General features: G+C 66.4%; 2 protein-coding genes across 2 annotated transcripts; both read left to right on the top strand.

Moving 5' to 3' along the window:
• The first annotated feature begins 300 nt into the window (after positions 1-300).
• TMEM249 (transmembrane protein 249) lies at positions 301-1,789 on the top strand. The gene is made up of 5 exons (XM_019499764.2): positions 301-415; positions 777-874; positions 978-1,170; positions 1,248-1,333; positions 1,607-1,789. Exons 1-5 carry the CDS (start codon positions 301-303, stop codon positions 1,787-1,789), a joined length of 675 nt encoding a protein of 224 aa, XP_019355309.1.
• Positions 1,790-17,446: 15,657 nt separating this feature from the next.
• On the top strand, positions 17,447-20,038 carry SCRT1 (scratch family transcriptional repressor 1). The gene is made up of 3 exons (XM_059723641.1): positions 17,447-17,639; positions 17,929-18,633; positions 19,558-20,038. Exons 1-3 carry the CDS (start codon positions 17,525-17,527, stop codon positions 19,725-19,727), a joined length of 990 nt encoding a protein of 329 aa, XP_059579624.1. The 5' UTR covers positions 17,447-17,524; the 3' UTR covers positions 19,728-20,038.
• The last annotated feature ends 1,301 nt before the right edge of the window (positions 20,039-21,339 follow it).

Here is a 21,339-nt window from a genome sequence, read left to right as displayed (position 1 = left end):
TGCTTCTGTCCCTGGCGCGCAGAGCCCGAGGGTCCCTTGTGCCCTCGAGCAGCCAAGCTGGGTGCTTGGCGCCAGCTCCTATCGGGGTTCTAGAGCTGGCCTCTGCTCTAGAACCTGCCAGAGCCAGTTGCCATGGCAGCAGCCCCCTTGCGGTCCGTCGCTCCTTCGGGTACGAGCCACCGGAGAGATGGGCTCGGGGCTGGAGCCGGGGGGGGTACAGCTGCCCCATTGCCCCTGCGGCCACCTCCCTGGGGCTCAAGTTGGCTGCCCTGCCCCCCTCCCCACCCTGCAGCCCCCGCCATGCTGAGAGGCCCCTTCATCCTCTGGGGCTTCAACCCCTTCCGCTCGGAGCAGAAGCTGGTGCAGTGCCTGCAGGACAACGTGCACTTCCCCTTCGAGGTGCAGCAGCCCAAAGGTGAGGCCGGGCAGGGGCATCTGCAGCCCCCAGGGGGTGGACGCCGGTCCCGGGGGGGCAGCTGGGGAGGCCCCCAGCACCCATGGGGTGGGGAGGGCACGCTCCTGCCCCAGCACGTGGGGGGAGCCCCTGTCCTGCTCCGGGCCGCTCCAGCTTGCTCTAGAACCCGCTCAGCCCGCCCTGCTCTAGAACATGCCCCCTTGGCCTCTCCCACGCACCTCCCCAGGTGGCACATCCCACCTTGCCCACGCGTGTGCCCCGGGCAGGGGCTGCTGGGCTGGGTCCGTGGCTTGCCCAGGGCTGCCCTGGCACACGGGACTGGGGGCTGTGCCCGGCAGCGCCTGAGCCCCCCGCCCCGCAGTCTTTGTGGTGGAGTACTATCGGGACACGCTGTGGAAGGGGGCCCTGCTCCTCCTGCTCTCCGCCGTGGGCTGCGGCCTCTACTTCCAGACGGAGAAGGTAGGGACCCCCCCACCCCGATGGGGTCGCAGCTGCCCAAGCAGGACCCTGCCCCATGTTGGGGGCTACGGGGCTGCCCCCAGCTCGCCTGCCCCCGCCACAGGGCGACCAGGACTATGCCGGCTTCTTCGCCTTCGGGATCCTGACCGGGCTGTGGCTGGTGCTGTGCTCCGCGTCCAAGCGGCGCCTGGTGATCAACCACCGCCGCGGCTTCTACCGCCTCTACATCCGCGAGCGGCTGTGGCATCAGGGCCCCCTGCACCAGATCTACGTGCGGCTCACGGCGCAGCAGGACGGTACGGACCCCCGCACACCGACCCCCCCGTTGCCCCCGGCCTCTTGCCGCCAGCTCACCGTGCCTCACCGCCCGCAGCCTACGGCAAGAGCTTCTACAGCCTCGTGGTCAGCGGCTACCGCCTGGAGGAGCTGGTGCTGGCCCGGCTCTCGACCGACTACGAGGTGGGCCCCGGCTGGGGGGGCTGGTGCCACGTGGGGGGGGGGAGCGACCTGAATGCAGGCCCCCCACGCTGCTTGTGTCGATGCCCTTTGAGCTGGGGTGGTGGGTGGCAGTGGGGGAGCGCTGGGCCCCCTGGCAGTGCACGCAGGATCCCAGGGCTTTGCTGCACCCTGCCCTGGGCGTGGGGCCGAGCCGTGGGGCCAAGCCCCGTTCAGGGACCTCTCTGGGAGCCCCTCACGCCGGGCTCAGGCTGCCCTCCCCGTGCCCCCCAGCAGCAGATGCAAGCCCTGGGCCGCAGGCTGGCGCACAAGCTGTACCTCAACTACTTTGACTGCCAAGAGGCATCGGGCCGGCACGTGGTGCGGCACTGGCCCCCGCCCCTGCTGCACGACAACAAGGCCTGTCCCCAGGACGCGGACCAGACTGACCGGCACGAGGCCGAGGGCCTGCCTGTGTGAGCTCAGTAAAGCGCAGCCCCCGATGCTCCCTCCGGCTCCGTGCCCCTGCTCCGGCACCCCCAACCTGGGCAGGTTGGGCCGGCTCCCAGGGCCTGACCTGCCTCGCGGGGGGGCCGGCTGGGGGGAGCTGCGGCCCAGCAGCCCCGGGCTGTGCCTGGGTGCGGCTGCCTGCCCCGCGGAGCCCGGCTGCCTGGTGCTGGAGCCAGCCCCGGGGCAGGTCCAGCTGCCCTGCTGCACCGCTGGCCCCCACTAGGGGGAGCCAGGCGCCCTCCAAATGCTCAGCCCAGTCTGGCCCAGTCCAGTCCAGTCCAGCCCAGCATAATCCAATCCAGCCTGGTCCAACCCAGCATAGCCCAGTCCAGCCCAGCACAGTCCAATCCAGCCTGGTCCAATCCAGTTCAGCCCAGTCTGGCCCAGCATAACCCAGACTAGGCCAGTCCAGCCCAGCATGGCCCACTCTTGCCCAGTTTAGTCCAGTCCAGCCCAGCACAGTCCAACCAGTTTAGCCCAGTCCAGTCCGACTCAGTCCAGCCCAGCATATTTTAGCCCAGTCTGGCTCAGTTCAGTCCAGTCCAGCCCAGCACAGTCCAGTCCGGCCTGGTCCAACCCAATTCAGCCAATCTGGCCCAGCATAGCCCAGGCCAGCCCAGCCCAACCTGGCACAGTGACCCTGCCCCCCCCAGCCCACATGCCAGAAGGGGCCCCAGCCTGCCGTGCAGCCCCAATCCCCCCCAGCTCGGGCCTGCAGCCTGCGGTGGGACACATGCAGCCATGGCACCCCCCCCCCCCAACCCCCCCGTCTTGCCCACGGCAAAGACCAACCATGTCGGGTCTCCCCGGCTGCCCGGTTCCAGCCGGGCAGCTTGGCCGGGACTCTCGGTGCCACCAGCCCACAGGCACAGCCCCTCGCCCGCAGCTGGCCCAGGCACCCAGCACCACCCTGCTGGTGTGGGGGCGGCCCGGGACCCCCTCCGCGCCCACCGCTAGCAGCAGGGGGCTCTTATCTCGGCCCAGCCAGGCGCGCGTGGCGCCAATCCCCCGGCTCCTGGGTTTCGGGGGGGCCCCGCGGCTGCTTTGATGGAGTGCACAATGGGCCGGACTCCATCGCGGCTCCCCCAGGACCCGCGATCTGTTTCTTTATTTACCGCTTCATTTGTGCGGCTGACGGCGGCCGGGGGGGGCACAAAGCCCCCGGCTCAGGGGGGCAAGGAGCTGCCCAGATGGCAGGGAGAGTGGAGCAGGGTCCTAGCGCTCAGCCCCGGCACCCCCCCCCCAACCCGTCCCAGTCTGGCCCAGTTCAGCCCAGGCTGGGGTGGGGGGTATGGGTTCAGACACGCAGCCCCTTCCCTTTGGGAGCTGGGGGGATTCGTGAGCAAACTAGTCCTTGCACATGTGCCATGGTGCATGCACACGTATGCACTGAGATACGCCCATGCATGCACATCCGTGCACTCCCACAGCAAGGTGCATGCCCACGCGTGTGCACACATGCACAGGGGCACTCCCGGCAGTGCCACTGCACATGCACGCATGCGTGGAGGGTCCTGCATGTGCCCGTATTAGTGTGTGAGCACACGTCATACAGGTGCGCACAGATACATGGCGGGGAACAGGTGGCTACACACACACACACCCACACACACGCAAGTGCATGTGTGCAGTCATGGAGATGTGTGTGCGCCAACATGCCTCAGCACCCTCCCATGCCCAGTCCTGATGTGGATGCACAATCACGTACATTGGGACATGCATCAATAGGATCAACCCACACATGCCCATATGTACACACACATGCACATGCACATGCCCTGAGTCCTGGGCACAGGACACACCCCAGCACATGCACCAACAGCACACACACACACATGCACACGTGTGTGTGCACACTAACAGCACATTCCCCAGCACACCTTCACCAACCAGCATGTCTTCAACAACATGCACATACCATCCCACGTCGTGCATGCTGCCCGCTATGGGCTGTCACGCCAGCACACGCATGCCCCACCTGCCACGGCTCTGCACCAGTGCACTCAGACCCTCAACACCCAGCCAAGCCCCCTCCCCTCCTGTTACAAGGACCACGAGGGCTGAGATACCTACACGCGGTTGCACATAGGTAACGCGCAAAGCCAGGTGTGCTCATCTGCACACGCATGGCAGAGGGGCGGTTTGATCTTCTGCTCAGGTGTAACTGGGTGCCTGGGTGCTCAGGCTGGGGAGAGGTTTGACCATGCATATACATGTATGGTGGTGTACATGCGCACATGTGTACAAGAACACACACGCACTTTCCAGGGGATCCAGTGATGAGCTGCACAGACCCCCACTGCAGACCTGCACTGGCACACGCGTGGGCAGGACTCTGCACACAGCACTGGCACCACTGCAGCTGTGGTCACACACACAGACGTGTCAGGATATGTGCGCACAGTGCCAGAGCCATGGGAGCGAGCTGGGCTGGCAGGGTTGGTGCAGCATGGCTGGAAGCAGCACACAGCCGCAGTGACATGCACACACATGGGTAGATGCATGCATATGCATGCCTGCCCTCCCGCGAGAAAGCTTTCAGCAGGGAAGGGCCCTGCCCTGCCACAGGCCCAGCCTTGTGGGCAGGCGTGTGGACACGTGTGTGTGCAAGTGTGCACGTACACGGCAGGGTCCCACTCTGGCTGCAGCCTCCCTTCAATGCTCGGACCAGCCAGGTTCTGTCCTGTGCCACCAAGGAGCCAAGGAGAGAAGCCAGGTGTCCGAGTGCCCCCTCTCCACCCCCAAGCTCTAACCACTGGACCCCACTCCCCTCCAGAGCCGGGGAGGGATTCTCAGGCCCGTGCTTCAGACTCTCCTCTGGTCCCAGGTCCAGGAGTCCGGGCAGCCCGATGCCCACGGGTTGGGGGGCGGGCGGGGTGATGGAGATGGGAGCTGGCAGCCAGGTGCAGGGGAGCTGCTAACGAGCAGCGCGAGCAGCTGCCACCCCTGCCAGCGTGGGGGGAGGAGGGGGCCAGCGCCGCCCGCCAGCGCTGCCCGCCGCTGCCACCTGGCCACGATCCCTGCAGGCACCTCATTAGCACCAGGCCTCGTTAGAGAGAGCAGGGGCCCCCTCAGCCCATGGGTGCAGAGCCGCGCGATGCCCCCCTGCCCAGCTGGCCTGAGCTGGCCCAACTGGTGGTGCAAGTGTGTGAGGGTCAAGGTGCAGGCGTGCAAGGGTCAGGGTGCAGGCATGCAAGGTTGACATGTGAGGGTCAGTGTGCAGGTGTTCAAGGTTGGCATGTGAGGGTCAGCGTGTGGGTGTGTGAGGTTGGTGTGCGAGCATGTGAGGGTCAGGGTACAAGCATGCAAGGTTAGTATGTGAGGGTCAGGGTCCAGGCATGTGCGGTCAGAGTGGGGTCAGCAGGCAAGCGTGCAAGGATCAGCTTGTAGGTGTGTGTGGGTCTGTGCACACATGTGAGAGTCAGGGTGCAAGCATGCCAGGGTCAGTGTGTAAGCATGTGAGAGTCCAGATGCATATGTGCAAGAGGCAGTGAGAGAGCGTGTGAGGTTTGGTGTACAAGCATGCACAGGCCAGCATGTGAATCTGCAAGGGGCAGTGTGTAAGGGGCAGTGTGCAAGCTGCCATGTCCATGCAGGGGACAAAGGAGCACACATGTGGGGTGTAGGGAATGGGCACAGAGTGTGCAGGCCCCAGGGGAGTCAGGGGTCAGAGTGCACCTGTCCCACCCCAGAGGTGGCTGCATCGTGGTGGCACAGGGCCTCCGTGTTCACAGCTCACAGCTGGGAGGAGGTGGTGTGTGTGCCCATGTGTGCGCACATGTGTGTACATACATGTGCTGTGTGGGCCTGCCTGCACGTGGGAGTTATGCATGCTTGTGTGTGCATGCATGCATCATGTGGGTACCTGCGTGCACATGCAGGTGTGTTGTGTGCACTTGTGGCCCATGTCATGTGTGCCTGTGCACATGCATGTTTGTGGCACATCCACCAATGTGCCTGCGTGTACATGTGTATCTGACTGCATGCATACATGTGCACATGTGCACACCTGTATGGCTCGTGCACCTGTTTGCACGTGTGTGTGCAAGCATGCACATGTGTGTGGGCCATACCTATGTGTACCTGCATGTGTGGAGTGTGCACCTGCCTGGACATCCATGTGCGTGCAGGTCACGTATGCCCGCGTGTACTAGGCATGGCCTGTGCACCTGCGGTACATGGTGCAGGTGCTGGCACATGCGTGTGTGGGTCACGTGCGACTGTGCATGTGCATTGCATGTGCCTGCATGCACACGCTCTCCCCCGCGCCGGCCCGGCGGCTGCTCATTAGTGGCGCCGGAGCCGCGGCCCCACCAGCTGACCCAACGCAGAAGACTTCTGAGGGGCCAATTAGCAGAAGCAGCTAATTACTGGCACCTGGACCCACCCGCCTGCCTGGCACGTGCCTGCCCCTGCCTTAACCCCTGCGTGCCAGGCACCGGCTTCCCCCGCTCCACGACCCCCGACCCCAGTGACCCCTGACCCAGGCCTGCCGCCCCAGGTCGGGCTGTCTCGAGGCCTGGACCCCCCCCAGCTCCGGCAGCCGGGACTCAGCCTCTCGGGAGACTCCCCGCCAGCCGCCGGCAGTATGGGGGCCATGACTGGGGGCTCCCCGGGGAGCTCTGGCTGCTATCAGCCCGGCGCAGGCGCGGGGCCCTGTCGTTGCCACCGCACGGCCCCCCCTGGCCCCTCGCCTCCCGCCCAGCTAATCAGGCTTAGGCAGGCGGCAAGTGCCTTATCAGGGCCCCGCAGGCCCGGCTGGCCCGGCTGATAGGGGCTCCGGTGCCCGAGCCCCCCGCCCAGCCGCAGCGCCAGTCCCCCTGGCAGCCGGGAGCTGCCCCCCAGGGCCAGGCCCTCTCGTCTCCAGCTCCCAGGGGGACTCGGGGGGGTCCGGGACGGGGTCCAACCCGGCTAGGCCAGCTCGTGCCCCCTCCCTGCCCCAGCCCGCGCCGGCAGCTCCGGCATCCGGCCCGGCCCCCCCAACCCACGCCAACAAAGGGGCCTCTCGTGGCGGCACTCGAGCTAATGAGGGGCTTGTGCGGGGAGCAGGTGGGGCAGGCGGCGGCCTCACAATGAGCCTCTCCAAGCAAATCAGCGGCTATTGAAAGGCCCCCCCACCCCCCGGCACCTGCTGGGGCTGGCGGGGTGCGGGGAGCGGCTGGGTGGCACCGAGATCCAGCAGCAGCTCCTGGCCAGGGGTGGGGGGCCGGGGGGGCCTGGGCGCGGGGCCCTGGGGCGGCCGGGCTGCCCGTGATGGAATGGGGACTGTCCTGGTCCCCTGGAGTCAGCCCAGCCCCGAGGACCGGCGCTGAGATGAGGGGCGTTGTGCAGGGTTCAGGTCGGAGAGAGAGGCACCGGCAGGGCTGCGGGGGCTGCGGGTCGGGAGTGAGGGGCACCAGGGATCCCCGAAGCGAGGGGTTAACCCTTCAGGGCCCGGACCTGCTCCTCCTGCCTTGGGGAGGGGGGCATGGAGAAGACAGGACGCTCCCAGCGAGCCCCGGGGCCGGAGAGGTGCGAGGCTCGGGGTGCAGGGCAGGCCTGCGCGGCCCCGCATCCCGGAGCCAGCCGGGCCGGGCACACGGCGCCAGGGCGGGGGCGCGAGGCGGGCACGCGGCACCTGCAGGGACTGCAATTAATTGCCTGTCAGCTCGCGGCCGCGTGCTCCATGTGTTCCATTCAGGCCGCTCGCAGCCTGTCAGCCCGGCCTGCCAAGCCGCATCTGTGCCCCGCGCCAGCCGCCCCGCTGCCAGCTGCCGGCCGGCCCCGCCACTGCCAGCCAACCGCCGCCCCTGCCCGCCGGCACCCATGCACCGGGGCCCGGGGCAGCTCGAGCCAGTGCCGGTGCTGGGCCCTGCAGCGCAGGGCGATGGGGCTGGCGCCCGCTTGACCTCACGCCACGGGGTCCAGCACTGCCACCACCCTGCTCCCTCGGGCCACGGAGCAACAGGAGCCGGGCGGCTCTGCCTGCCCCAGCAGCCCCTGGGGGCTCTTTCCTGCCCTTCCCTGAGCAGGATGGAGCCGGGGCCTCTGCGGCAGCCTGAGCCCCTGCACTCCCGCCTCGTCCCGGGGACACCAGCTTGGCCCTGCCCAGCCTCTCCCAGAGCCGGAGCTGCCCGGACCCCACCAGGGTCTGGATCTGGCTGCAGCCGCGGGGTCTGTGCCCCCCCCCCCCCCCCCCCGGGCTCAGGATGGTCGGGGACAGGGGGCTGCGGGCCAGCCTGGGGCTCCCCTGTGGGGTCTCGTGCACCCTGCAGCGCGGGACCACCGGACACCACCAGGCCACTGGCTCCCTGGCACCTTGCACCGCTGGCCTGGCTGCCCCGGTCCCCGGCCCGAGGAGAGCGCAGGAGCCTCGGCCAGGGACTCCCAGCTTCTGTGCCATAGGTGGGGGGGGCAGCTCCCAGCCCCATCGCTCCCCTCCCCCAGCCCAACCCAGCCCCAGCTGTGGAGGCCGCGAGCCCCGGTGGGGGGGTGGGGGGGAGGCAGTGGCTGGGGGCTAATTAGCGGCGGGGGCCGCATGTGGGCGCCGCCTCCCCGGCCCCGAGCGTTGATGGCGTGGGCAGCAACGCATCTGCTCCATGCGGACGGCGATCAATCACCCCTGGCGGGATCGGGGCCGGCCAGGCTGGCAGGTTGGGGACCTGGGGGACCTGTTCCTCGGCCCTGCAAGCCCCGTGTCCGGCAGCTCCTCGGCCCGTCCGTGCCCGCAGCTCCCCGGAGCCCAGAGTAGACCTCCTCTCGCCCCGCTGCTCCCCTGTCCCCGCACGCCCATGCTCACACCCGCTGGCCCCGGGAGCACGGCCAGGTCGGCGTCACTGCTAGGATGAGGACCGCAGCCGGACCCGACACAGGCCTGCCAGCCTTGTCCTGGCGTTTCCGGGCTGAGCGCAGGGGCAAGACCCTCCAGCCAGGACCCTGCGGGGCTGGTGCCAGCACCTTTGGGAGAGGCTTAAACCCTCCTGTCTTGTAGCAGGGGAGCTGCACCACCGGGCACCGCCAAGGCCTTGCCACGCAAGCCAGAGCCCTGCACCCTGCAGCTGGACGGGGGTGCCCGGCTGCCCGCAGGACATCAGCTCCCAGCCCCTCTCAGGCCCACGGGCACCTGTGCCAGGGGTGCCTGCACGGGCATGGGCACGGGGTCTCCGGGACGGGCAGGCAGGAGCACGGGGGCTGTGCCCGGGGCAGGGGGTGGAAGTGGACCGGGGTGCCCAGAGAGCCGTGCCCACGCAGGCATGGAGGGGCCAGGCCAGGCAGGCCGGAGGGGGGCTCCCTGCTGCCAGCCCCCCCAGCCCGGGGCCCGGCTCTCCCTGACTCGTTAAGCATTCGTAATGAGGCGGGCCTGGCCCAGATGAGGCCGTCTCGGCGGTGCAGCCTGCTGGAACCATCCCTGATTGGGCTCGGCGCCTCGCTAATAAAAATGCTAATTTGGCTGATTCCCCCGACGCCCGTCTGAGCCCCCCACCCCTCCCCCGCCCCGCGGCACCGGGGCCATCTCGCTCCCCTTCCTCCCAGGCTGCGCTTCTGCCCCCCGTGCCCGGAGACGGGGGCGCGTGGCAGGAGGTGGGGACAATCGGGAGGTGATGGAGCACGGGCCGGAGCTGGTCTGGGGTGGCTCTGCCTGGGGGGGCACGATCGCAGCATGGCCAGGCCCCACTTCGTGCCTCCCCTCCCCTGGCTCTGGGTGCAGCCAGTGCAGCACCGGAGGGTCCTGAAGGGGTCAAAGGCCTGGCCTGGGGTTCAGGAGAGCAGGGGGTGGTGGTAGTGCTCCAGGCCCCTGGCTTCCCATCTGTAAAATGGGCAGAAGAAGCCCTTCCTCCACCCCTCCTGCCTCCAGAGGCAGGGCCTGTCCGCGATCGTGCAGCACCCGGCGCAGGGGCTGCAACCCTGCACGCTGCACCCGAAAGCCCCTGGACTCGAGCGCCAGCAATGGTCGGAGCAGCTGGATGATGGTCCGGTGGGGCCAGAGGGAGACACGGGGCAAGCATCCAGGCGTGTGCACCCTGCCCGGCGGGAGCACGCGTGGGACGTGTTCGGGCCTGTGAAGACACATGTCTGCCCCGCCCGTCACATGCACAACCCCATCTTGAGACGGGTGTGACGCACGGGGACCAAACCCCGAGGACACCCGGCCCACGTGGGGCCCTCTACCATGTCTGTCCGTGCACACGCACGCGTGCAGCTCGCACACGCATGAGGGCCTCCAGCTGACTCACACTGGGAAGCGTGGAGCTGTGCAACGTGTGCACGCTGCACGCACGTGGCTTCGCTCACCCAGTCACTTGTGAGCACCCCGCAGGCCCCTCAGTGCCCCGGCCCGGGCCTGGCCAGGCTCTCCCCCGTGTCCCTGCTCCCTTTGTGTGCCCAGGATGCGGCGAGGCAGGCGCCATCCATCTTACTTGTCACAGCCAGTCCCCGGGGGCCGTGGGGGCGGGGGCGGCCGGGGCCGGGACCCCTTTATCTCAGCCTGGCAGCGCGGGGACCCGGCTCCCATGGGACACCAGCCTGGCCCTGATCCCGGGTCCCTCGTCCTCTTCCCCAGTTGGCGGCTGATGGCTCCTGCCCTGGAGCCCCCTCCCCAGCCCGCAGCCAGGCCCCAGCCTGATGCTCTGGGTGCGACAGGCTTGCATGGGGCTACCTGTGGTGGGGGGGAGAGGGGTCATCTCCCTGGTCTCCATCTCCATCTGCACCCCAGGGAGCCGCTGTCAGGGCCCCCACCCGCAGCCCAGAGGCCCTGCGGGGCCGGGGAGCAGGGCCCGGCAGCCGCGCACGGTTTGGGCTGGGCTCTGCAGAGCGGGCCGGGGGGGCCCAGCTGAGTCAGGAAGCAGCATCTGTGCCCATTGCCTTCCTGGGATGGCACGGGGCTGGCGGGGAACCTGAGTTGCGGAGCAAGGCAGGGCCAAACGAGGGCACAGAGCCCCCCCTGCCTCCGCTCCCGAGCCAGCATGGGTCCTGGCAACGGCGCTGAGACCAAGCTGAGCGGGAACGTGTAGGGAGCATCAGAGGTGAAGTGACATGACCAGGGCCGTGCCTGGGGGCAGTGGCAGAGCCCAGGTTCCTGCTCTGTCCCTGGAGGGGTTCACACCAAGGCAGGGCCACCAGGTCACGCAGCTTTCCCGGCTCTGCGGGCTCAGTGCCCCCCCGGGCTGATCAGGGGAGGCAGCGGGTGCGAGGTGGTGCAGAGCAGGCGGGTGCCCTGGAGCTCCTCCCCCCCTGGTGCCCTCCAGGACCCCCTGGCTCAGGGCCTGGCACCATGCAGAGACCAGAGAGGGGAGCAGCACGTGCCGGGCCGGGGTGGAAGCCACCATGGCCGGGGGAGGTGGCAGGGACCTCCAGGCTGGTGTCACTGGGCCGCAGCAGCTGGCACTGGCAGCAGAAAGGACTTGGCCAAGGTCCGAGGGGATCTCTGTGGCAGAGCCAGGTCTCCCAGGCGTGGGCTGTAACCACTGGCCCAGCCTGCCTCCTCCCTTTGGGCACAGGGGGGCAGACCAGGCCCACCCGACATCCGGGTCCCGGCCTGTCCTCCCTGCCCAGAGCTGAGCTCTGCAGGTGGCAACGCACTTCAGACAGGGCTTCTGCGTTTGCTTTCCCAAGTGCCGACGAAAGGGACCTCCAAAGTGAGCTCCCCCAGGCCGGCTCTCTCCCTGTGCCCTGCCTACGCGTGGCTGGGAGCCCCCAGCCCCTTCTGTGACCGGCCAGGACCTGCTCCGGTGCCTGGACTCAAGAGGCGGAGGGGCAGAGAGCAGACCACGAGCCTGGCCTGCCCCAGCCTGTGCGGGTAGAGTTGCACCTCCTAGACTAACTGAATCACATGCACCAGCTTCCCAGAGCCCCGTCACCGCCGGCTCGGGGCTGCAGGCGGGTCTTGCAGCGCTGGAAGCCCCGGTGCCAGCTCCCGAAAGCAGCCGGATGCCCCAGCTCGACTCGCAGCCCTCCCCGCTGGTGCAGCTGATTGCGGTGCGGAGGGGAGGGTGGCGGGCGAATTGGCCCCAGCTGCACCTTCTGCCTGAGCCGCCAAAGCCCCAGGGCCAGGGCTGCTCATGCAGATCAACCCCGGTGGCAGGACCTGACAATAAAGTTAATAACATATTCAAGCACCGGGGCCCTGCTGGGGAAGGGGCCGCGAGAGGGGCAGGATCCGGCAATTAGAGCAGTGACAAAGTTCACTCCAGCCTCCCGGGGGGACCGGGCTCCCGGCGGCCCGGGCACAGGGTGCAACCCCACCGGGGTGGAGCTGCCCTCCACAGGCCCACCAGCAGGCCCGGATCCTGGCTGCTCTGCACGGCAGCCGCAGGCCTGGGCAGAAGCAGCCCCAGACAAAGACAATGAGGGAAGCGCAGGCCTGGGGAGGGAGGGGGAGCGGTAGAGCTCGTCGCCCCCAAGGGCCTGTGCCAGCGCCCCGGAGCTGCCCCGCACCCGCTGGGCAGAGCAGGGGTGGTCTCAGGGCCCGGCGGTGCCGGCCGCAGTGTCCGGGGTGCAGGCTGGGCCGCGCTGGGCTCCTCGGGGGCCGGAGGCTTCCTGGCTCCCGGGGCTGCGAAGCGCTCGCCTTCTTGGCTCGCGAGCGGCGCTGTAAGAGTGAGAATTAAATGCTAATGAAGCTCTTTGATTTAGCAGCAGACAAGACGTTTCAGTGTTGCTTTGCCTCATAGACTATTATTATGCAAATGAACGGAGCTTGTATCTTTCTTCCCCATTTAGCTGAAATCAGCACTTCTTGGCAACATCCAGCGCTCAATTACTGCACTTACCTGGGTAATGATCAGGCCAAGGCCCCGCTTCGGCTCAGCCGGCAGGGACCCACCGCGCTTCCCGGCACCCCCTGGGCCAGGTCGGTGCCGGCCCGCGTCCCTGTGCCCGGCGGGGAGGGCTGCCTGGGGGTGCCCGTGTTACTGGGGCATCCGTGGGATGGCAGCGGGGCTGAACAGCCGGTGCCGCAGGATGCGTGTGCATCTGTGTGCCCCAGCCTTGCGTGGGCCTTGGAGAGTGTGTCAGCCCGGGTGAGAGGGCCTGGCTGTGGGTGACAGGGAGGCTGTCGTGTCTGATTGCGTGTGCGTGTGCCCCTGCCGACCGTGTGTGTGCAATTGTGTGTGCTTGCATGTCTTTGTGCCAGCGCAGGTGTGTCAGAGAGTCTGGTTGTGTGCATGTGGATTGGATGCTTGGCTCTGGGGGGGTCCTATCTGATGGCATGTATGTGCGAGTGTGCCTGATTGGTGTGCATGTGTGCATGTCCCTGACTCTGTGTGCGCCTGTGTGTCTTTGTGCCCGGGCGTACATGGCAGAGAGCCTGGCTGCGTATGCATGGATTTGATGCTTAGCTCTGGGGGGGTCTGATCTGGCAGTGTCTACACGTGGGTGTGCCCAATTGGTGTGCATGTGTGTACGTGTGCTTGTGTGTTGCGCCAGGGCATACGTGTCAGAGAGCCTGGCTTTGTGCACGTGGATTTGGTGCTTGGCTCTGGGGGGGGGGGGTCTTCATGCCTGATGCTTGGCTCTCGGGGCGGGGGTGTGGGTTATCTGATGGTGTGTACATGCAGGTACACCCAAGTGGTGTGCATGTGTGTGTGTCTGTGCTTGTGGCTGTGCTTGTGTGTCTTTGTGCCAGGGCATACATGGCAGAGAGCCTGAATTTGCACATGTGAATTTGATGTTTGGCTCTGGGGTGGGGGGGTCCTATCTGATGGCGTGTATGTGGGTGTGCCCCAACTGGTTTGCATGTGTGTGCGTGCATGTGTGTCCCCAACAGGCCGTGTGCTTGCGTGTTGTTGTGCCAGGGCATACGTGCCAGAGAGCCTGGCTGTGTGCGTGTGGATTTGCTACTGGCTCAGAGACGTCGGGGGGGGTCCTTCGTGCCTGATGATTGCCTCTGGGGGGGTCTTATCTGATGGGGCATGCCTGATTGGTGTGTGTGTGTGCACACGCGTGTGCCTGTGGCTCACCCAGCTGGGTGCCACCACGTGCCTGCCTGTTGTGCTGGGGCTCGTGTTGCTGATTGTGTCTGTGCGACGTGTTTGTGGTCCTCCCCACAGAGGCGCGTGCTCGCCGGCTCCATCCCGCTCGACCCCCTCCTGCCCCCCCGCTGCCCCCGGCCTCCTCGCTCGCTTGGCACCAGGTGCCGCCAGCCCCTGCCTTCGCCTCCAAACCCCTTCCCCTGGAAACTTTCCAAGCCGCGGGCTCCCTTTCTCTCCAGAGGCAGCTGCCTGCGCGGCGGGGCTGGGCTGGGGCTGGCGCTGGTGTGTGGAGGTATTACAGGCAGGCTTGAAAAGGCCTCATTAGCCCAGAGACCGTCGCACGCTCTCCGCCGGTGCGCGGGTTCGGGTGACATTTGTGCAGCGAAGTCTTAATCTGGTAATCAGATCAAATCGAGCCGCCGCTGGAGGCCGCGGAGGGGAGGTGGCTGGCGTGGGCGCCTCGTCACAGCTGTGCCCTCCCCTCCCTGGCGGAGGTATCCCCACGGCCTCCCTGCCCCCGCGGTGCCCTCAGCTTCGGCTCGTGATGCCTGCGGCCACGTTGCAGGGCTGGGCGACACGTGTGTGCACCGGTGGGGCTCGGGGGGTTCAGGGCCCGAGAGAGGGACAGGCGCATCTGCCCAGGTCTTGGGGATTCCCACTCCAGGGACTGCCCCGAGGCTGGAAGGCCACGCACTTGCCTCTTGGCCTGCCTGGGAGAGGGCAGAGGAAGCCGGATCCAGCCCCAGCTCCTTCCGAAAGGAAACATCGCGCAGGCCATGTGGCTCCGGTTCCTTTCGGGGTTGAGAATCGGCTTCCCCTGCACTGGGAAACCCCTGCACCCTGCATGCATGTGTGCACATGGCCGTGTGCATGCGTGCTCATGTCCGCATGCATTTGTGCACACATCTTTACACAAGTGTGCATGTCTGCATGTGCACGTCTCCATGTGCATGCATGTGTGTGTGTGCGTACACACATGTGTGTGCCTTTTCTGCAGGAGTCTGATGAGCTCCTGTCTTTCCCCCAACACACGTGCACACCCGGGCATGCTGGTGCCTGCAGCCACCCAGACCTGTTCACTGATGCGAACACATGCATGGAAGCGGGGCCAAGGGGAGGGGACGGGCAGGCAGACTGCACACCCAGGTCCAGATTTGGGGTGCCGTGGTGTGGGGTGCTTGCAGGGGGAGCCGGGGGCCGGGAGGAGGCCATGGCCGCGTGGCTGCCCGTGTCACCTCGGCTGGCTCCCGGGCTCCTCTCTGCAGAAGTGAACAAAAACTACACGGTGTAAAACAATAGCGCGCAGGCCTGTTCCTAGATATTTGTTAATTAGGGACATATGTCTCCTAAAGGAATCATTGTGGAAGGGGGGACCTTCTGCTCTCCAGCGCTGCTCATTACCATGAGGCCCGCGCCATTGGCTGGGCCGGCGTGATGTCAGAGAGTGACTTGTAAACTTCAGGCGCCTGCAGATTGTTCGCTTGGTTGCAGGCGCATCCATCTGCTGCGGCAAGGAGGGAGGGTGGAAAATCCGAGCCAGGGCCAGGGCCTGGAGGATCCCCGCCAGGCTGCTCAGGGGCTGGGGGAAGGGGGACGTGGGGCAGTGAGAGAGGCCCGGCAGGCCCGGGAGCAGCCTGGACCAGGGGCAGGGGCAGGCTGGGGAGGTAAGAGCCCAGAGGAGGGTGCCTCAAGAGCCCTGGGCCTCCCTCAGCCTGCCTGCCCCAGTCCCAAGGGCTCAGGATCAGGGCCAAGAGAGGAGGCAGCCCAAGGAGGATGTCCAGTCCCCTGGGCTATGATCTGCCCCCAGGATCGGCCCTGAAGTGTCCATGCAGCAAGAGGCCATGGTCGCAGGGAGCCGAACAAGTGCCGCCCTGGCTATCAGCGCGCATAGGCAGAGCCTGGCCAGGCCTCTCCTCGGGCTCTGTGTGCTGGGAACCCTGCCCGAGCCAGGACTGAGCTGGTGGTACCCAAGAAAAGCCCCCAGGCCTGGACCCCACTCCTTGGTGTGTCTACATGGGCATGGCATAAGTGGGACTGGAGACTGGGGCTGCCTTGCCCTTGCTGGGCACCAGCATGGATAAGCTGGGCCTCCCAGTGCCAAGGTGGGCAACGGGTGGGCATTATGGTGTCGAGAACCATGGAGGGGGCGGATACCTGCCCTGGGGAGCAGCCAGGAGTGCAGCCCTGGCTTGGTCCTCCCTGGCTGGGGAGGCAGCTGCTCACGCCTGCTCCGCTCCCCTCCCAGGGCATCCCTGCTCTACCCACTAGCTAACCCTCCCCTCCCCTCCCCTCCCCTCCCAGAGCTGGGGGAGTCCCCAGAGCATCCCTGCTCTCCCCCCTAGCTCGCCCCCCCCAGGGGAGCACTGAGACACACTCCCACCCTGCCCCCTTGCACCCAGCCCTCTGCCCTGCCCTGCCCCGCCGCGCTGCTCTAACCACTACCCCGGAGCAGGCACAGCTCCTCGCTGCCCTCATGCAAGAGTGTGGCCCTTCCTCGCCCCCTCGTCCCCCCTCTTCTCCCACGTGCTTATGGAGAAGAGATGGTCCAGCTCTGCTTTGCTCTGCTCTGGGCCCCCAGCTCCGCAGGGGAGGGCAGGCTAGTGGGTAGAGCAGGGTGATGTAGTTCCCCCCCAGCTCGGGAGGGAAGAACAGGCTAGTGGGTAGAGCAGGATGTTGTAGTCCTTCCCCCAGCTCGGCAGGGGAGGGCAGGCTAGTGGGTAGAGCAGGGGCGCCCTAGTCCCTCCCCAGCTCGGGAGGGGAGGGGAGGGGATGGCAGGCTAATGGGTAGAGCAGGGTGCTGTAGTTCCCCCCCAGCTGGGCAGGGGAGGGCAGGCTAGTGGGTAGAGCAGGGGCGCCCTAGTCCCTCCCCAGCTCGGGAGGGGAGGGGAGGGGATGGCAGGCTAATGGGTAGAGCAGGGTGCTGTAGTTCCCCCCCAGCTGGGCAGGGGAGGGCAGGCTAGTGGGTAGAGCAGGGTGCTCTAGTTCCCACCCCCAGGTCTGACAGGGGAGGGGAGGGAGGGCAGGCTAGTGGGTAGAGCAGGGTGCTCTAGTTCCCACCCCCAGGTCTGACAGGGGAGGGGAGGGAGGGCAGGCTAGTGGGTAGAGCAGGGTGCTCTAGTTCCCACCCCCAGGTCTGACAGGGGAGGGGAGGGAGGGCAGGCTAGTGGGTAGAGCAGGGGCGCCCTAGTCCCTCCCCCAGCTCGGGAGGGAGGGCAGGCTAGTGGGTAGAGCAGGGTGCTGTAGTCCCTCCCCCCGGCTCTGACAGGGGAGGGGAGGGGAGGCTAGTGGGTAGAGCAGGGCGGCCGAGTCCCTCCCCCAGGCCGGCGGGGCTGGTGCCGGCCCATCCATCAGCCGGCGCGGGGGCCGGGCCAGGCGGGCCGGGGCGCGCGGGGGCCGGCAGAGCAGGAGGCGACGGACAACAGCGCAGTGAGCCCCCCCCGCTCCCCGCCGCTCTCGGGAGACTCGGCTGCTGCTTTTTTTTCTCGGGTGATGGATTAAATTAAGCATTTCCATTTCCGTCGCCACCTGATCGCCGCCTTATAAAGCCCCACAGCTGATCGGCGCCGTCAGTACCCTGGACAGCGGCGGCGCGGGCGCGGGCGGGCGCTGTCCGGTGCTGAACGCCGGCTCGGGGCTGCGCCGGCCCCGCCGGGGCTTATGAGCCAGCGCCGGCTTTGTCCTCGCCGGGCCCCGCCGCCGCAGGGGCAGCGCCCGGAGCGGAGGCACCGCAGCCCCGGCCCGGCGCCCACCCGGAGGCACCATGCCCAGGTCCTTCCTGGTCAAGAAGGTCAAGCTCGATGACTTCTCCCCGGCGGAGCTGGAGGGCTCGTACGGCAGGTCCCGCAACGACTTCGGCTCCCGGCTGCATGACAAGGGTGAGCGGGGCCGGCGCATTCCTGCGCTGCCTCCCCTGGCATGCGGCCGCCCCCAGCCATCTTGCGCCGGGAGGGGGCCGGGGGGAGCCGCTTTTGTCCGAGTTCAAGGGCACCGGCTGCTCCGGGGAGGGCTGGGCTGGCTCCGCCGGCTTTTGTTCGTGGCAATATGTCTGCAGCGCGTTGCATAAGCGCGGGTGCGCGAGGAGCTCCGCGGAGGGCTGACCTTGAGGCCTGGTGGGCTGGGGAGGGGGCCGCTTGGAGGCATCTAACGCTGGCTTGTCTCCGGCAGCCGCGGGCGGCTACATCGGCGACTACATCCCGCCCGGCGCCTACGAGGGCGAGAGCGAGAGCGCCATCAAGGTCCCTTCGCCCGAGCCCATCTACCCGGGCGCCCACGGCGACTACGGCGCGCCGGACTCGGACCAGCCCGACAGCCCGCACTCGGGGCTGGCGGGCGGCTACATCAACGGGGACGCGGCGGTGAGCGAGGGCTACGCGGTGGACGCCTTCTTCATCACGGACGGGCGGTCGCGGCGCAAGGTGGTGAGCGGTGCCCGCAGCCTGCAGCGCCACACGTGCGGGGACTGCGGGAAGACCTACGCCACCTCGTCCAACCTGAGCCGCCACAAGCAGACGCACCGCAGCCTGGACAGCAAGATGGCCAAGAAGTGCCCCACGTGCGGGAAGGTCTACGTGTCCATGCCGGCCATGGCCATGCACCTGCTCACGCACGACCTCAAGCACAAGTGCGAGGTGTGCGGCAAGGCCTTCAGCCGGCCCTGGCTGCTGCAGGGCCACATGCGGTCGCACACGGGCGAGAAGCCCTTCGGCTGCGCCCACTGCGGGAAGGCCTTCGCCGACCGCTCCAACCTGCGCGCCCACATGCAGACTCACTCGGCCTTCAAGCACTTCAAGTGCAAGCGCTGCAGCAAGACCTTCGCCCTCAAGTCCTATCTCAACAAGCACTACGAGTCCGCCTGCTTCAAGGGCGCCGGCCCCCCGCTCAGCCCCAGCGAGACCTGACCCCCGGTGCGGCCCGGGAGGCCCTGCCCTCGCCCCGGGGACCTCCTGCCCCCGCCTCGGGGAACCCTCTCCCGGCCCTGCCCTCCCCACCCTGGGGATCCCTCTTCCCACAGCCTTGGGGATCCCTGCCCCTGCACCCCCTCCCAGCCTTGCACCGGGGATCCCTGCCCCTCCGCCTTGGGGATTTACCTTCCCCCCCGGCCTTGGGGATGACTGCCTCCCCACCCCGGGACCCCCCTCCCAGCCCTGCACCAGGGATCCTCCCCTCCCCCTCTTGGGGATCTACCTTCCCCCTGGCCTTGGGGATCCCTGCCCCTGCACCCTGGGATCCCCCTCCCAGCCCCGCACTGGGGATCTCTGCCCCCCCCTTCCTGGGGATCCCCTTTCCCCCCTGCCCCCCTACCCCAGGATCCCCCTCCTGGCCCTGCCCCCACCTCCCTGAGGATCCCCCTCCCAGCCTAACCCCAGGGATGTCTGCCCCCTCTTGCCCTGGAGAATCCCCCCTCCAGCCCTTGCCCAGGGATCCCTGCCCCCCCCCAGGAAACCCCTGCCCTGAGGATCCCCTCTTCCAGCCCCGCCTTGGGGATCCCCAACCCCCCAGGGCCCCTCGCCTCCCGGGGCCCCTCCCTACCTCTGCCCCCTGGGGGCCCCTCCCCGGGGACCCCCCCCACTCCAGAACAGAGCACAGCCCCTGACCCCCCGCCCTTGCTCCCTCCGGGAACAGACTCAGAGCCGCCCCGGCCCGGCTTGGCCCCCTGGGCCCCCGGGGCGGACGGGGCGCGGGGCTCGGCCCCCGCCCGCTGGGCTTCCACCGGCCACGGCCTCGGCCTTTTTTTTTTACCCATGAAGAACAAGCACGTGACGCCCCCCGCACCCCCGCACCCCTCTCCCACAGGGGGGCCCAGCCAGCCCGGGCCCCCCCGCTGCCCTCCCGCCTGCATCAAGTCCGCCCGAGGTTGCTTTCGCCGCTTCTTTTGTTCCTTCGACAGCCCCAAGCCCGTGCCCACCGGCCTGGGCAGGGCAGGGGGCGACTGCGGCCTTGACCGCCCCCCCAGGATGCATTGATTCCCCGCGGGGGGAGCCGGGGGGGGACCCGGCTCCGGCCCCTGCTGTTGCATGGTCGTCTTGCTCCCCAGCCGCCTCTGCAAGTTCGTTGCCAAGTTTCCTTCCTTACTATGCCAAAGTCTTCGTCACTTTTTTTGGAGAGAAAAAAAAAAGACACACAGAAAAAAAACCCAGCCACCTCGAGCACGGAGCCGCGCTTCCTTCCTGCCTCTCCCAGCCCTTGGGTTTCTTTTCCTTTTCTTTCTTATATATATTTTTTTTGCATGCAAAAAGAACCAGACAAATGAAAACAAAGCAACAGAAGCAACCAGAAGCGTTTCAATCTATGCCAACCTCTCCGCCGCTTTGGAGGCCTGGGTTTGACGGGATTTCTTTTGCCAAACTTCTAGCGTAGGATCTTTGAAGGCAATACGTCTCCTTCGGAGCCCGAGACTGAACTGACTAGAGCAATAATTAAGGTAATGCATGTTATTTTTAAGACAAATAGGTATTACTGAGAAATCAGGTACATTTTAATCCAATATTCTTAATAGCAACGAATATCAGGGACTATGCCAATGTAGTGGAATAGAGTATATGACGATTCTTCCTTCTCTTCTGATGTATGCACTGCCTGCCTTTTGACGTCATAGTAGTTTTAGGGGATGATAGGCCGGCGGCCCCAGGCCGGGACCTGCCTGCAGTTTAGTTACATTTTTCTAGCCAACCGGCTAGGGACATCCACCTCGGCCAGGGGGGCCATGGGCTCTGGGCTGGGTCTCCCGTGGGCTTTGCCTGGACAAGTCGCTGGAGATTTGTCCTCGCTGCCCACCTGCACATGGACACACACGGATGCACATGCACGTGCGCACACACACACACAGAGACACAGTCACACACGTGTAGGCACAGACACGTATGCGGAAACATGGGCACGCACCCACGGACATGGATACAGGGACACAGAGACAGGACCGCTGTGTGTGTGAGTGTGTCACACGCGCAGAAGTACACAGGCAAACATAGAGCGGCTGTCACAGGCACGCCAGGACACAGTCACAGACACAAGGACACACACACAGAGAAACGCAGAGACACACAAACACACTCACACCCACACGTAGATTAACACAATCTTAAACACTCTCTTGCACGCACTGAAACACACTCACAGACAGACACAGAAACACACCTGCAAACGCACACGGGGCACATACACACAGGGGCACACGCTGACGTGGAAACACACTCAGGCAAGCGTAGAGGAGCACTTGCACACATACACACACATAGGAACACACACGCACTCTCACATGCACACACACACACACACACTCACATGCACGCACACAGAGGAACCCACAGTCTCTCATACTCTGTTTCTCTCACAGACACACACACACACACACACAGAGGAACACCAACTCTCTCTCTGTCTCACACACACACACACAGGGACACACTCTTTCACACTCTGTGTCACACACACACAGAGGAACACACACACACTGTGTTACACACACACAGAAACACTCTTTCACACTGTGTCACAAACACACACACTGAGGAACATGCACTCTGTCTCACACACACACACACACACACACACACACAAGGGGAACACACTCTGTGT

The sequence above is a fragment of the Alligator mississippiensis genome, chromosome 3, assembly GCF_030867095.1.
Source record: "Alligator mississippiensis isolate rAllMis1 chromosome 3, rAllMis1, whole genome shotgun sequence".
Taxonomy (NCBI): Eukaryota; Metazoa; Chordata; order Crocodylia; family Alligatoridae; genus Alligator; species Alligator mississippiensis.
Note: the sequence above shows the minus strand (reverse complement) of the source record. Positions and strands in the feature narration are given on the sequence as shown.